General features: G+C 37.0%; 1 protein-coding gene across 9 annotated transcripts in view; it reads right to left on the bottom strand.

The window, feature by feature from the left end:
• The window catches only part of BBS9 (Bardet-Biedl syndrome 9), a 255,445-nt gene that overhangs the window by 242,258 nt on the left and 210 nt on the right, over positions 1 to 12,977 (bottom strand). For 8 of the 9 annotated variants that reach the window (XR_001553371.2, XR_001553372.2, XM_015855026.2 and 5 more), the window contains exons 2-5: positions 11,751 to 11,865; positions 10,666 to 10,816; positions 9,607 to 9,671; positions 7,659 to 7,772 (exon numbers count right to left, since the gene is read on the bottom strand). Coding sequence is in view for 7 of the 9 variants with exons in the window: in XM_015855026.2 (XP_015710512.1) it covers positions 7,659 to 7,772; positions 9,607 to 9,671; positions 10,666 to 10,816; positions 11,751 to 11,856 (436 nt within the window). In the remaining 2 variants the exon portion in view is untranslated. Of the gene's footprint in view, positions 1 to 7,658; positions 7,773 to 9,606; positions 9,672 to 10,665; positions 10,817 to 11,750; positions 11,866 to 12,831; positions 12,967 to 12,977 lie in introns of those variants that run through there. The other variant, XM_032442561.1, reaches the window with a different exon arrangement.

Genomic DNA, 12,977 nt, shown 5'->3' on the forward strand with positions numbered 1-12,977 from the left:
AAAACATAGTCATAAGAATCATTTAACCTTACAGCATAAAACTCAGCTGATAATATTTTTTTTTTTTAAACTAACACCTAATAAAATTTATTTTTGCAGAATTGTGGAAAAGTTAAGCACAGTCTACCCTTCTTATAAGGTTTCCTGTTACAAAGTTGCATGGTTTACACATATGTTGAATTTTATTATTTAAAAAAATTCTTCCATATAGCACCCTCTTTGTTGTACCACTCAAACATACTTTGCCTCTAGGCCAGTGCTATAATAAAATTAAAATTAATTCAAGACCATTTGCTGAGGAAAAAAAAGATAGGTTCAATATATTTTCACACTTTTTTTCTTCACTTGTAACTTTTTCATGTCGGAGTTGTACTTCCTTTTTCACCTTCCCTTTGCTGTTGTTTCATTATTTCCTTTTAGTGATACAGTATTCACAGAACAACTTCAAAGAAATCTGACCAATCCTGGAAGTCAACTTTAGGTATTAGAGTTTCAGTTTAAAATACATATATTTTTAAAGTCAATTCCAAAGCCCATAGTGCATTATCAGGAAAATCAAATTCTAAATTGCTTTCAATTCATTCGAAGAGATCATATAAGAACAAGACGAACTCACTAATTATTTAAGTTGATGCAATTATACTTTGTGGAGACATACAAAATGGTAATACTGCTTTTCCAATGAAAGCTAGTATCTCTAAAAGAATAACATTAAAAAGATCATTTAGCAACTAAAAAAAAAAAATAATAATAAAAAAAATAGGATATTAAACTATGTTTTCACTCTCCACCACCAGAGATTATTAGTATTCTATTTTATTCTATGGTAATCCAATAGCTTGTGCCTCCCACTGGTTAACTATCAACATGCTGTTTCTCCAATTCCTATGCGGAAGATACCTATATCAGCAGAATACACTGAAAAAGAAAACTAGAAGAGTTAAGACTGTTTCTAAATCCACTTGAATGTAACACTGATGATTCAGAGAACAATGCAAGAACACAGCTCTCACCTGGGAAAGGTCACCTGTTCCTATTATAGCATGTGATTACACATCCTAGGCTCTCCCGATAGTACCTTGGGAATCCTCAACTTCATGCATCAGTCTTCAAAGCACAGAACTTCAGCATATACCCCTTACACACTGTTGTTTCTATATTAATCACTATCTGGTCCCACCATACAATAATACATATATGACCACATGAAATGTATGTGATAATCTGTAAAACTGCCTAAGCTTCAAGTGGTTGTATTTCTTAAGCAAAGCACTCCTCCAGTACTTCTTAATAAAGCACTTCTCCAGTCTTTATGCAGTTTCAACAGAAGTTGCTTCCAGAAGAATTTCCTTGAGCGTTAGCCACATATCTGACTCAAGACAAACAAGGCAAAGAATGGAAACTGCAGCCTGATCTGCACACTTACTCCAAGCAGTTGTACAGTTACATCCTCTGCCATTTCTTACAAGCAGAACGAAGTAGGCTACACATCAGCAAATCTCTTTTTACAAAGAACACAAGTAGTACGTTGACTCTTTCTCAAGATGTGGAAGGACTTCAGTTAATGGCTATAAACTGGAGGAATTGTAATCTATCCAACAGAAGCTGGAAATGTAGGAATAAAAGTGATTTGCCATATCACAGCGTCTTTCTTAGATTTCTCTAAGGGTAAGAACACATTATGTTTAAGCGCTCTCAACGTGAACAAGGAAGTCAAAGCACAGGAAAGCACTCATTTCTGTATGTTGAACGTACAATTTTAAGCTCTCTGTGACACTGATTATCCAAACAGCACACTACAAAGAGACTGTAAAAACTGAATTTTAGGTTATGGAAAGCACGAAAGTTGGTTTTAATGTCCATCTCATGCATATCATCTACCATACCAATATGCAAATTCAAAAGATTCATAAGTAAGCAGTTTATAATTCTCTTTGACAGATTAACCACCTATACATTTTTAGTTACCATATGAGGATTGATTACTGCTATTGTTTCACGTAATTGAAGCTAACATTGATAAACCAATTTAGCAAAATTTCCACACACCTAGAGCAGATCCAATTCATTCTTAGGTCTTTTTATTAAACTATATCCTAACATCATTTTATGTTATTTCTCATAGAATTTGTACATGAATTTGTTAAAACTGCAAACAAAAAAATCTAAGAAGAGTGAAAAAATGCATAATCAAGTGATATCAATTCAAATTTAAAGGTGGGCTTTTAGTCTGATCACTTTATACCTACATAGAGAAAACCATACTCCCACTGTTTCGATAAATATTGTTTTAACTTCCTCAAGGGATAAACAACATGTAAAAATCATGTAGAAAATTGCTTAATAAGACTTAACTATTTCTAGACTAGTGTTGGATTTATGCCTTCCTTAAGAACTGAAATGAAGATACACTACTGCATAAAGAATAAGGGAAAAAAGGAATTTTCAACTAAACTAATACTGTTTCTACTTCACTCTATTCTTTTAAACCCAAATTTACAACTTATTTTACAGAAAGAATGATGTGTTTCCTTTTTTTCCCCATTTTTAGTAGGAAAATTAGAATGCTCTTAGGTGAAGCAGTGACTTTCAAATCAGAAAAACAAAAGTCAGAATATTTAAGATGTACTGGGCTGGTAAGCCCTAATCTATTTCACTTGACCTTAAAACTCTTGGTACTTTACACAAGACAGCTGTGAAATTCAAGCTAAAGTTCTAAAACAACAAGCAAGTCACATGCTGCATGTTAGTATTTGTACTGTTTCAACTCTGCACAGGTGCTTCCACATCACAGAACAACCACAGAAGCGCTGACACATCCTTGCTCATATTAGATGAGCTCTCAATTCAGACACCGATTGTCAAAGCTAGACAGGGCAGCCTGTTCCAGTTCCTCACCACTCTCCTAGTAAAGAACTTCCCCATGACATCCAACCTAAATCTTCCCTCTTTCAACTTAAAACCATTTCCCCTTGTCCTGCTATTACCGATCCTTTCAAAGAGTTTACTCCACTCCTGATTATAGGTACCCTTCAGATACTGAAAGGCTGCAATGAGGTCACCCCACAGCCTTCTTTTCTCCAGGCTGAATAAGCCCAGCTCCCTCAGCCTGTCTTCATAGGGGAGGTGCTCCAGCCCCCAGACCATCCTCATGGCCCTCCTCTGGACCCTTCCCAACAGCTTGTACAGTCTTTCTTGTACTGAGGGCTCCATACCTGCATACAGTACTCCAGATGGGGCCTCACAAGAGCAGAGAGGGACAATCATCTCCCTATCCCTGCTAGCCACCCCTCTCCTGATGGAGCCCAGGATACCATTTGAGCTGCAAGTGTTTATAATATAATACTACCCGGTAACTTTGCATTTGACATAGGTACCTTACAAAGACAATGAATGGCAAGCTATAAACGTGATAACAGTAAGCGCTTTCCAAGATGCTGTGAGCTGTCAGCAAACATCCCTTCCTACAACAGAAGTTCCATTGTTAACACTATAATCTTTGGTGGCATAATTGCATGATGCCATGATAATTTTATAGAGGGTCAGGTCATGTTATATGCTTAGAAAGGCTATGTAAAGCAATTTTTTTTGGTAGACTGAGTTCTCTACAAATCATAAAAAAGTACATGCCACTTTCTCAATTTCATTTTGTTCCAATAAATGAAAGCTTATAGTAGAGTCGCCTCATGTTCTTGTAGTTTTATATTTCAATTAAAATAGACCACGAGAATCTGTTCATTATTTCAGGGCTGTGATATTTTGTGGCTGTGTTAAGAGTTCACTTGATCCAAAAAATCCAAAAAACAATTCAGCACTACTAAACTCCATAATTTTATCATTAATCATAGTTTTTAAGATTCATATGCTAGAATAAGGCCACTGCAGAAGAAACTCAATTTACAGCTCTATGATAACAAAAAGTTCAGAAATACAAAGACTTGGCACATGCTGACATTCTACATAACAAAACAATGGGGGAAAAAAAAAAAAGAAAATTAAAAGTCTGGGCTAAAGACAGCACAGTCTTTTTTAAGTGCAGAATAATTAGCTGATCTTCCTAAGTCACATTAACTGTTTTCATTTTTGTACCAGTGTTGCAACAACAAGAAACAAAGGTAAAGCTGAAGCATCGAAGAAGTGCTAAGTTCTACATCATAATCCCTGTCTTTGTTACAAATTTTCACACGCTTAGTAACAAACAACTAACTGTACCTACAAATAGATTGAATTGCATTTGATTCCTTGCAGGTTTTGCTTAAAAAGGTGAACGGAAACAAAACAATTCTGGATAGAAGACTAGCTAAACACGCAAGGGATCTCCTTGATTTTTTATTTCCCACTCCCTGGAACCTTAACAGCTTTGCTGAAAGTTAAAAGTTCATTTTGCCTTTTACCAAAATTCCACAACCAACAGAATACTTTGGTTTTAGTTAAAACAAACAAAGAAAACAACACAATAAGGTTTACAGAAAGTGCTTTTGTATTTCCTACACTTCATTAAGTCTTCCAATAAATACACCTGTAGAATCGGTACAAGTACAAAGGCAGACACAGAGACATAGCCTACTAACCAATAACTGTAAAGAGAGGACCATCTAGTGGTCACTTCGCCACATTTCATACACCATTTAAAAAAGCCTTTCATTTGAAAATGTTAGCAGACATCTGCTAGCAGATATCCTTCCAGCCTGGTTTCTACTTATATCACATTTCTCTCTCCGTCAGAGAAGTCTCTAATACCATTTTTCTTAATACATACAGAAGACCAAAACCAATCAAGAAATGACAGTTCACCTGCATGTTCTATATCTCCACCTCTTTTCACCCAAACAAACTAGTGGATGAACAGACCAAATTGTAACACAACAAGGGTATGAACACACTGATGCCAACTAGTATGCACAGGAGAGCAAAACTTACACTGGAAGAAACTGACTGGAAATATGCAATACACAGTTGCATAAAGGATTCTAATTTTTAATTGAATGTTTCAAATGACTGAAGAGACATCCCTCCCCAAATAGCACATTAATAAAAGCTGTGAGAAATCCGACTCCCCAGTAGTGTGCTCAGAGAAAAGTTTATGTAAGCAAACGTTTAACTCTAAAAACCTGAAGGAGACCTGGTGAAGCTTCATAACCAAACTGATCCATAAAACAGCAGTAGCGCACATGCTTCTAATAGTCCAATTCTGCCTAGTTTCTAAAAAGCTCTGTTAGAACTCTAGGTGAATCAGCATCCAAAAGAAAAATTTCAGGCAGTTTTTCCCCAAAGATGCTACACTTCTTGTAAACTAGGAGAGAAAACTGCACACCCATACCAGCTTAAAAAAAAAAAACAAAAACAAAAAACCCCACAGTGCTGCCTTCAGCAAGAGAAACCTAAGCAAGACTGAGCAAATCCATAGACCAAGTGTTCTGTGTCCTGCCGAATTCTTTGCTTCCTCAGATGAAAGATTATGTTCCTGAGGGATTTACATTTCCCCTCCTCCCCGACACTCCCACAGCATGCTTTCCTTGTACTTGTTCTGCTCAATTGCCTTTCTCTTCTGTCTGCTTCAGTAGATCTGTAAACATGACCCCTGAAGCATCTCTTTGACTTTCTCATTGCTTCAAGGACACAGCAATGAGAAAAGACACGTATTTGGTACACAAATAACAGAGAAGACAATAAATATAAAAAAGCTTCAGCTAGTTCGCTTCTTCTAGAGCACAGTATAGAGCACACACTGCAAAGCAGGCTCAGTGCTGCACGCTCACACCACTTACACCTCACTGGCAGTGAGATAGACTGTTAGCAGAGACCCAGCAAGAAATGCAGAATTGTGGAAGTCACACAGTCAAAACAAGTATATATTTCTTTATATTAAATCCAAGAAAAGCACATAAAAGCCATGTAAAATTGAGACCATTTTCCAATATCCACTTCACCTATTTCTCTGAAGCTTCAATACCTGCCTTAGGGAACATTCAGGTGCCTGATAACAGACTAATGTAATTTTCCTAGATTTAGGTCTAAAAGCTTCTTTATCTTATGTTGGTAATAAGTAATTCCCATTACTATCAAAAGCATCTGCTTATATTCTTTATTTCTGTCACCTCAAAACAAGACTTGAGGCATTTCTTTTCCCACAGCAATGATTACACTACTGTAAACTGCAACATGAGAAACAAAGGCAAAGGAGAACAGTTTGATAAGCTGGGAAAGAAAAATCTTAATAAAAAATAAGAGAAATTTACAGAACATATTAGAGTTCCCTTTGCTGCTCCTACTGAGTTTTTTCTGTCAGCACTCACTGTTAATTTGACCCTCCTAGGGATTAGAAAGTGTTTGGCTGGCTCAGTAAGTTCTGAGGTAAACATTATCTGGTTTTCCCAGCTTGCAAAGGTATTTTCCTTATTATCTGATTTGCATCCCACACAGCTTCGATAAGCTATCTTATCAGATGAAACCAACATCAAGTATGAGCTGCTGGATCTCTACAGTAAACAAACATATGTGGCACAAAAATCCAGAGACTTTATTCTGCAGAACTGCATGGTGGTAAATAGATATTCTGCCTTACCACCACATCGCTCCAGAGGCACTAATAACTCCTAGCTTATGATCACTCAATCCATCCACTACTGCAGCTCCACTGTAGTACGTCAAGAATCCAGCTATAATCTCTTCTCAGTTTTAGAGAAAAATCAGCATCTCTTTCAAATGCTAACACAAAGATGTCTGTGCCTGTACATCCACTCCTCAAAATATCCACATTGCTGCTTCCCTTCTCATTCCAATGACTTAAGTCAAGCATTTCTCCAAGCTGTTTGGGCAAAATTAGCAGGTAAAATTATCTTTGATCAGTATAAATAGTGATCAGCTGAATTCTCTCCCCAGGACAAGCCTGACTCTAAGGTAAGGCACTGCAAGATTATTACTAGAAGATTACAGCTACAGAACTGAGAGGTTCTCTGACTATATTTGCCATATTATCTCAGAACGTTTTTTGCCTATTAAGATGGCATTATTTGTGCAGGTAACCACTACCTCACAATGCTCAGTGAAAAATCTGTCTTCTGAAGAGAAAGTACCGCATATAGAGCAAGTCTAAATGCTTTCAAATTAAAAATAAATAAATAAATCACAAAAAAACCCATCACAGATGTTCAAAGACTGAAAATATATTCAAAACTAAAAGTACACCGAATAGTACTTCCCGCTGTTACATTTTCCAGTCTTAGCTATGTTTGTTTTCCTTCCTAAGCCCACATTATGCATCTTTAAAGACTCCTTGTATTTCAGGATCAGAGAATGGAAGGGTTGACTATTCTTTGCCTAGGGTAAAAAGTTACCAAAAAGCAAAATAGAATTAAAGCACAGAAGAAAGTAATTACTTTGAGCATCAGGGGTTTTTTTTGTTGATTTTTTCCCCCCCATCAATACTATCCTCATATGCTCATTACTTGCTCAAGATATGAGAATACAATTGTTCTGTGCTTCATACTCTGCCTCATTTTAATGTATTTTTGAATGGTTCAGATAAAATACATTACCATTTAGAAATATGGCCTCTTCTAGACAGCAGCAGCACATCACCTTTCAAAATTTAAGCTAATCCCCAGCTGCTCACAAGTAACAAACAAATTATAAACAACATGTAGCAAAGAGCTTACCTTTCACACCACCAAACGGTCCATAAGTCATATTACAAGCAGTTCGCTGAAGATGGTGCTCGTACATCAGTTTGATCTGATACTGGTTACCATGTTCCACGTTCCCCATAGTTTCTGCAAAATAAATAAATAAAGAGTACACATGACTGCATGAATCAAGGTTGTAAACAAGAACACATAGACCCATCCAGTTGAAGGTTTACCAGTTTAAAGAGCAACCTGAAAAACTATTACTCCTATTGATTTTGAGATGAGTTGACACTACTAGTTTAAAAAAAAAGAAGTAAAAATAAAAACTAAAAAATAAAACCTTAAGACAGAAATAGGAAGACGCTGCAACTACTTACCCATAATTTTATTCATGTCAGGCACACCTTTAATATCTGAAAAAGTCTACTCAAAAAGGAATAATTCTTATAATTCTCTGGTTATATTTGTTGGATGTGTTATATCCAACAAAGCAGGCTCAGCTGTAATGGTCCTTGTTTCAAATTGAACTGTCACCAGTTATAAACTACATTTAATACAAATATGTGTACATAGATAATGTTTAGGCTACATTTATCACTTGCCTTTACCATGTCTGAAATTCAGTACAGTGACCAATACTGGTAAGATAGAGGTACACACATTAAAACTCTGAGAATCCTAACAGCAAGCAAAAAAAATTTGACAACAGTCACATCAGCTTAGAAAAAAAAAAAAAAAAGATGTACTGAGTGAATGAGATCTAAGCTAAATTTTGTCCTAACTGTAGATGTACAAAGATTATTTCAACATCCATCTTAAAAAATGAAAAGGTATGCAGTTTTTGCTAACTTTCCAAGCAATTATTCCAACTAAAATCCACTACGGCTTTCAGATGGTTGAATGAAAGTAGGTCTACATTCAGGATAACACTGGGCAGACTTGGAGGACACAACCCTGGCTGGATAAGTATTTACAGATCAGCACCAGGGGAAAAACAAGAGAAAGTAGTCTGTGCTTACTGACTGTAATACAATACCTATGCCATACATTTAGTCAACCTTAAAGGATGCTTTCATTTGTCCAGTAGGAGAGATACTAAAATGAAACTGCTCTACGAATAACAGATATGTGACAACATGCATAAAACAGGTAAAATTCCACTTTATGAAACAGTAATTTGATCTCAAAGTGTAAAGAAATAGTGACCTTTATTTTTGGAATGAGCATCCATTAGATCATGAACACTTGCACATTAGTACGAAAAGTCTATTAAAGGATTGTAAAAATGTTCAAGGTTAAGCTGGACTAGGCACTGAGCAACCTGATCTAGCTATCTAGACATCTAACAGATGTCCCTGTTCATTGCAGGGGAGATGGACTAGATGACCTTTAAAGATCCCTTGAACTCAATTCTGTGATTCTGTGAAATAACTATAAGAATTGTTTTACATTTCAGAAGATAAATAAGTTGTCCTTAAACAACTATTTGACCATCAGCATCTTGGACAGTAACTCCTATTTTCAAAATTGTAATAACAGTCATTGACAAGCACTTTAACTCAGACAAATCCTTCCAGCTTTCATACGCTGACACAAAACAAGCTAAGACTCATATCTAATTTCTGTGAGCAATGCCAGGACTTCAAAAAGTCAGATCAACTCCATCTTCCTGTCGGAGAGTAACTAAAATACCACAGAGAAAAAAGCAGGACTCCAGCAATGCCCACTACACATACACTTCACAGCATCTCATGCACTGAGCAGGTCACCAGATCTATTAACTACAAGGAAATATTTTGACATAATTACTAATATCTCTTCTTCACACATGAGTGAGAAAAGGAATGTGCCTGAAGCTCTTCAAGGGTGATGAGAAAACACTCTGCATATACTGAGTTTAGCATTTAACCTAATCCAGCTTCAGAATGTACTTAAAAAGAAATAATAATCACAAGATACCTTGCATCTGTAAACTAACCTGAAGCAGCATACACACAGAGTCTTCGGCAGTGCAGCACAGCCAGATGAAGCCCTTCAGTACCTCTATTCACAATAAAACAATAATAATTAAAAAAAAATAAACAGGGAGGAAAAAAAGAATTGTTTTCAGATAAAATTCAAGTTAAATGCATGAGGAAAAATTCAAGCAATGTGTCAAAATTACTTTCAGGTTTTGGCAAGATCCTAAGGTTTGTGATTATTAGGTGCCGACCTAAAACAACCTACTCTCCCAAAAATTTACACTTCAGTACTTGAAGCTAGTTGCAAAATTAAGATGAACCCTTATAGAACATTCCCCCCCCCCTATATTTCTGCATAAAAAGCACACCAACTATTTTCCCAGGTCAGCTTGAAATTCTTTCTGAACAAGGAATTAATTAACAAAAATTAACAAGAACTAACAAGAATCTTGTTAATCAATTAACAAGAATTAAATTAACAAGAAGATCATCATTTCAAGCAAATACTATCCAGCAGCCATATACATTGTTTTTAAAATACACTTTTGTACCAGAGGCATGGAAACTAAGTGAATTAAACAATAACGAAGAAGTTATAAAACTTGGAATTCTACACTCATCTTCTCCCTTCCTCCAAATTAAGTAGTTTCTCTCCTCTACCCAGCCACTTATTTCTACTAAATTCATTAAAAATCTTCAATTCTCTATCAATCACCCCCCCCCCCCTAAAAAAAAAAAAAGAAAATGGCAATATTACATCTTAAGACACTGGAATTACAAGAAAGTATTGCTGGCATGCTTTCTGAATACCCAAAAGTCTTCAGTATAACTTTTCTCCTGTTCTGTGTACTTCAAGAAAATAGCATAAGTTCCTGAAAAATTTTCCTCTAGTTAGGCATTAAGTCAAATAGAAATGATCCAATAAAGCAGACCAAATGCATACTATAATATTCACAGATATGTTCAATAGGCATCAAGGTGGAAGCTAAAACCATTTCACACCACCCAAAACAGGAAAAGAAAACCACACCTAAGCCTTAAACAGTAATTGGCAAAACAGGCTGTTATTAACTTACGAAACAAATTTTCCCACTTCCACCTGTAGTATTGGTTCTCGTAACTGCACTTCCAAGAGCAAGTCCTCAGCTTGCACTTCATCTCCAGGTTTCACAGGATGTGGATTAAAGATACGGAGATACCCCATGTGACTGCCCACAATAATTTTATCTACAAGAAATAACAAGATGAGATTACAAAGTACAATAGTACACATAAAATTAATCTTATTTCTGAATAGCTCCAAAGAACTCCCTAAAAGGACACGGCACTTACATGGCTTAATTAACATTTTCTATGCTCTGTCTTCCATGTCAGAGTAACTAGGTTAACAAGAATTAGTGTTTATTCCCCCGGTAAGACCTGACGACAAAGGGTGCAATACAGCAAACAGTTTCATTTTTTTCCCCACAAAGAAAAGTTTCAGCCCATAACACCTTCAGTCCATTCTTACTGAAAAAAGGTCACACAAAACAGTAACATAGCTCTAATTCATTCATTCTTCTGAAAAAGGAAGAAAAAGAAAAGTCTGCTGACAGTGAAATAAAACTCAAGAACCCACAGTGAGCAAAAATCTTGAATCAAATGAAAAATCATGAATAAGAAGTTTAAGTTCTCAAATATTTGCACAAGAACACTCACTGATAGCAAAGATCATGAACTACTGTAGATCCGTTCTCAAAGAGGCCTCATGTCAGCTCCATGCTTCATTTTCATATTACTAGTGGCTACACAGAAAAGCAGGGTTTCCTCAGTCACTTATTTCAATGCCCTCATATTTTCCAGGCACAAAAGGCTGTACGCTTGTTTAAAGCACATTCTTATTAACTCTCACCCTCTGTATGCTGTTTTAAAGAAAATATCTACCACTGATAAAAGAGAAAACATTACTGCTGAAGAATTAAGATGCTTGGAAGGGAAATACAAAGACAAAAGCATTGAATGTGTCTTGCCAAGTCTACAGAGACACACTAAAGATAGCAGACCTTAAACTAACTAGCCAATTAGCTTGGCTAACAAGTTTTCAGTACACGTTGCTTTGGTAACAAAACTTGCTGCTTGCTGCATAGCTTAGAAGTCATTAGTCAAGTAATCCTGGATTTACCTTGGCCACTATTATCGACATCAGCAACACACAGACAGCCTTGATCAAATTCTTCCTTCTCCCCAAGTACGGTGGACCACCAGTCTCGAGCTTTAAACAATGACATTCTTCTTCACTGAAGAGGAAGCAAATTGTTGTTAAAACCTATACTAACATGCACTTCACTTCAAACAAGCCTCCTTTCTTCCAATAACAACAGCTTTCACTATGTGTCTATCATCTCTCAGCTTCACACTGCTCCAGCAGGAGCCAGATGAATGTTAATCTCAGATGTTTCTGGTTGAGTATTTAAGAAAAAAAAGTATCTTGTCACAAGTTCATAGCCTGACTGTGACAGAATAACATGAAGGGGGAAAAAAAAGCAAGAAAGCTGCATCTTTTAAAAAGCGTCAAAAAAAGTCAAAGGAAGAAGCATTAAAAAGGTAAATTAGAAGCCTTTACAGTTACAGAACTGAGATTCCCTTATCAAGGAGAAAAATGAAAAAGCACACTCAGATCTGTCCCTGTTCATCACAGGGGAGATGGACTAGATGACCTTTTAGGTTCCTTTCTGACTGAAACAATTCTATGATTCTGAAGATGGACTTCCATATGAGTTTATTTTAGAGAAGAAAATGAAGCTATAAAAGGTAGCAAAACCTACACTGAGTAATCGCCTTGCAGATGCCCCGGTGACGCGCCCAAAGTCGGTCAAACAGGGCACAAATCAGCTTTTCCATTCCTCACCTGCTGCTATTTTAAGCAACAGCAGAGAAATCCTCCTGCAGGCAGCCCGACAGAAACATCACCCCAGCTCAAAACTCACAGCTTCCAGCCTGTGCTTTGAGGCTAAGTCAAACCTGTTACGCTTTGTAACGCATTGCACAAGATGCAGCCACCATGGCACGGGTGGAGGATAATCTGGAATGGTAGAACAGCTCAGAATGGCAGTGACCTTAATGCCCATTCTATTCCAATTCGCCTGCCACGCAGCAGCCGAGGCTGCCCAGAGCCCCATCCAGCCCGGCTCTGAACACCTCCAGGGATGGGCACTTCTCCAGGCAGCACCTCACCACGCTCTGTGTAAAACCAAAGTAATAACCTGGGGGAGACAAGTTTCCTTCCACTCAGATGGAGTCCTTCTTGCTTCGTGCCCGTCCTCTCACAGCTCTGCACTTGGCCGCCCCAGCCTCAATCCCCGGAACCCAAACCCCAATCCCAGACATCACAGCGGGACGAGGGCGTCGA

The sequence above is a fragment of the Coturnix japonica genome, chromosome 2, assembly GCF_001577835.2.
Source record: "Coturnix japonica isolate 7356 chromosome 2, Coturnix japonica 2.1, whole genome shotgun sequence".
Taxonomy (NCBI): Eukaryota; Metazoa; Chordata; class Aves; order Galliformes; family Phasianidae; genus Coturnix; species Coturnix japonica.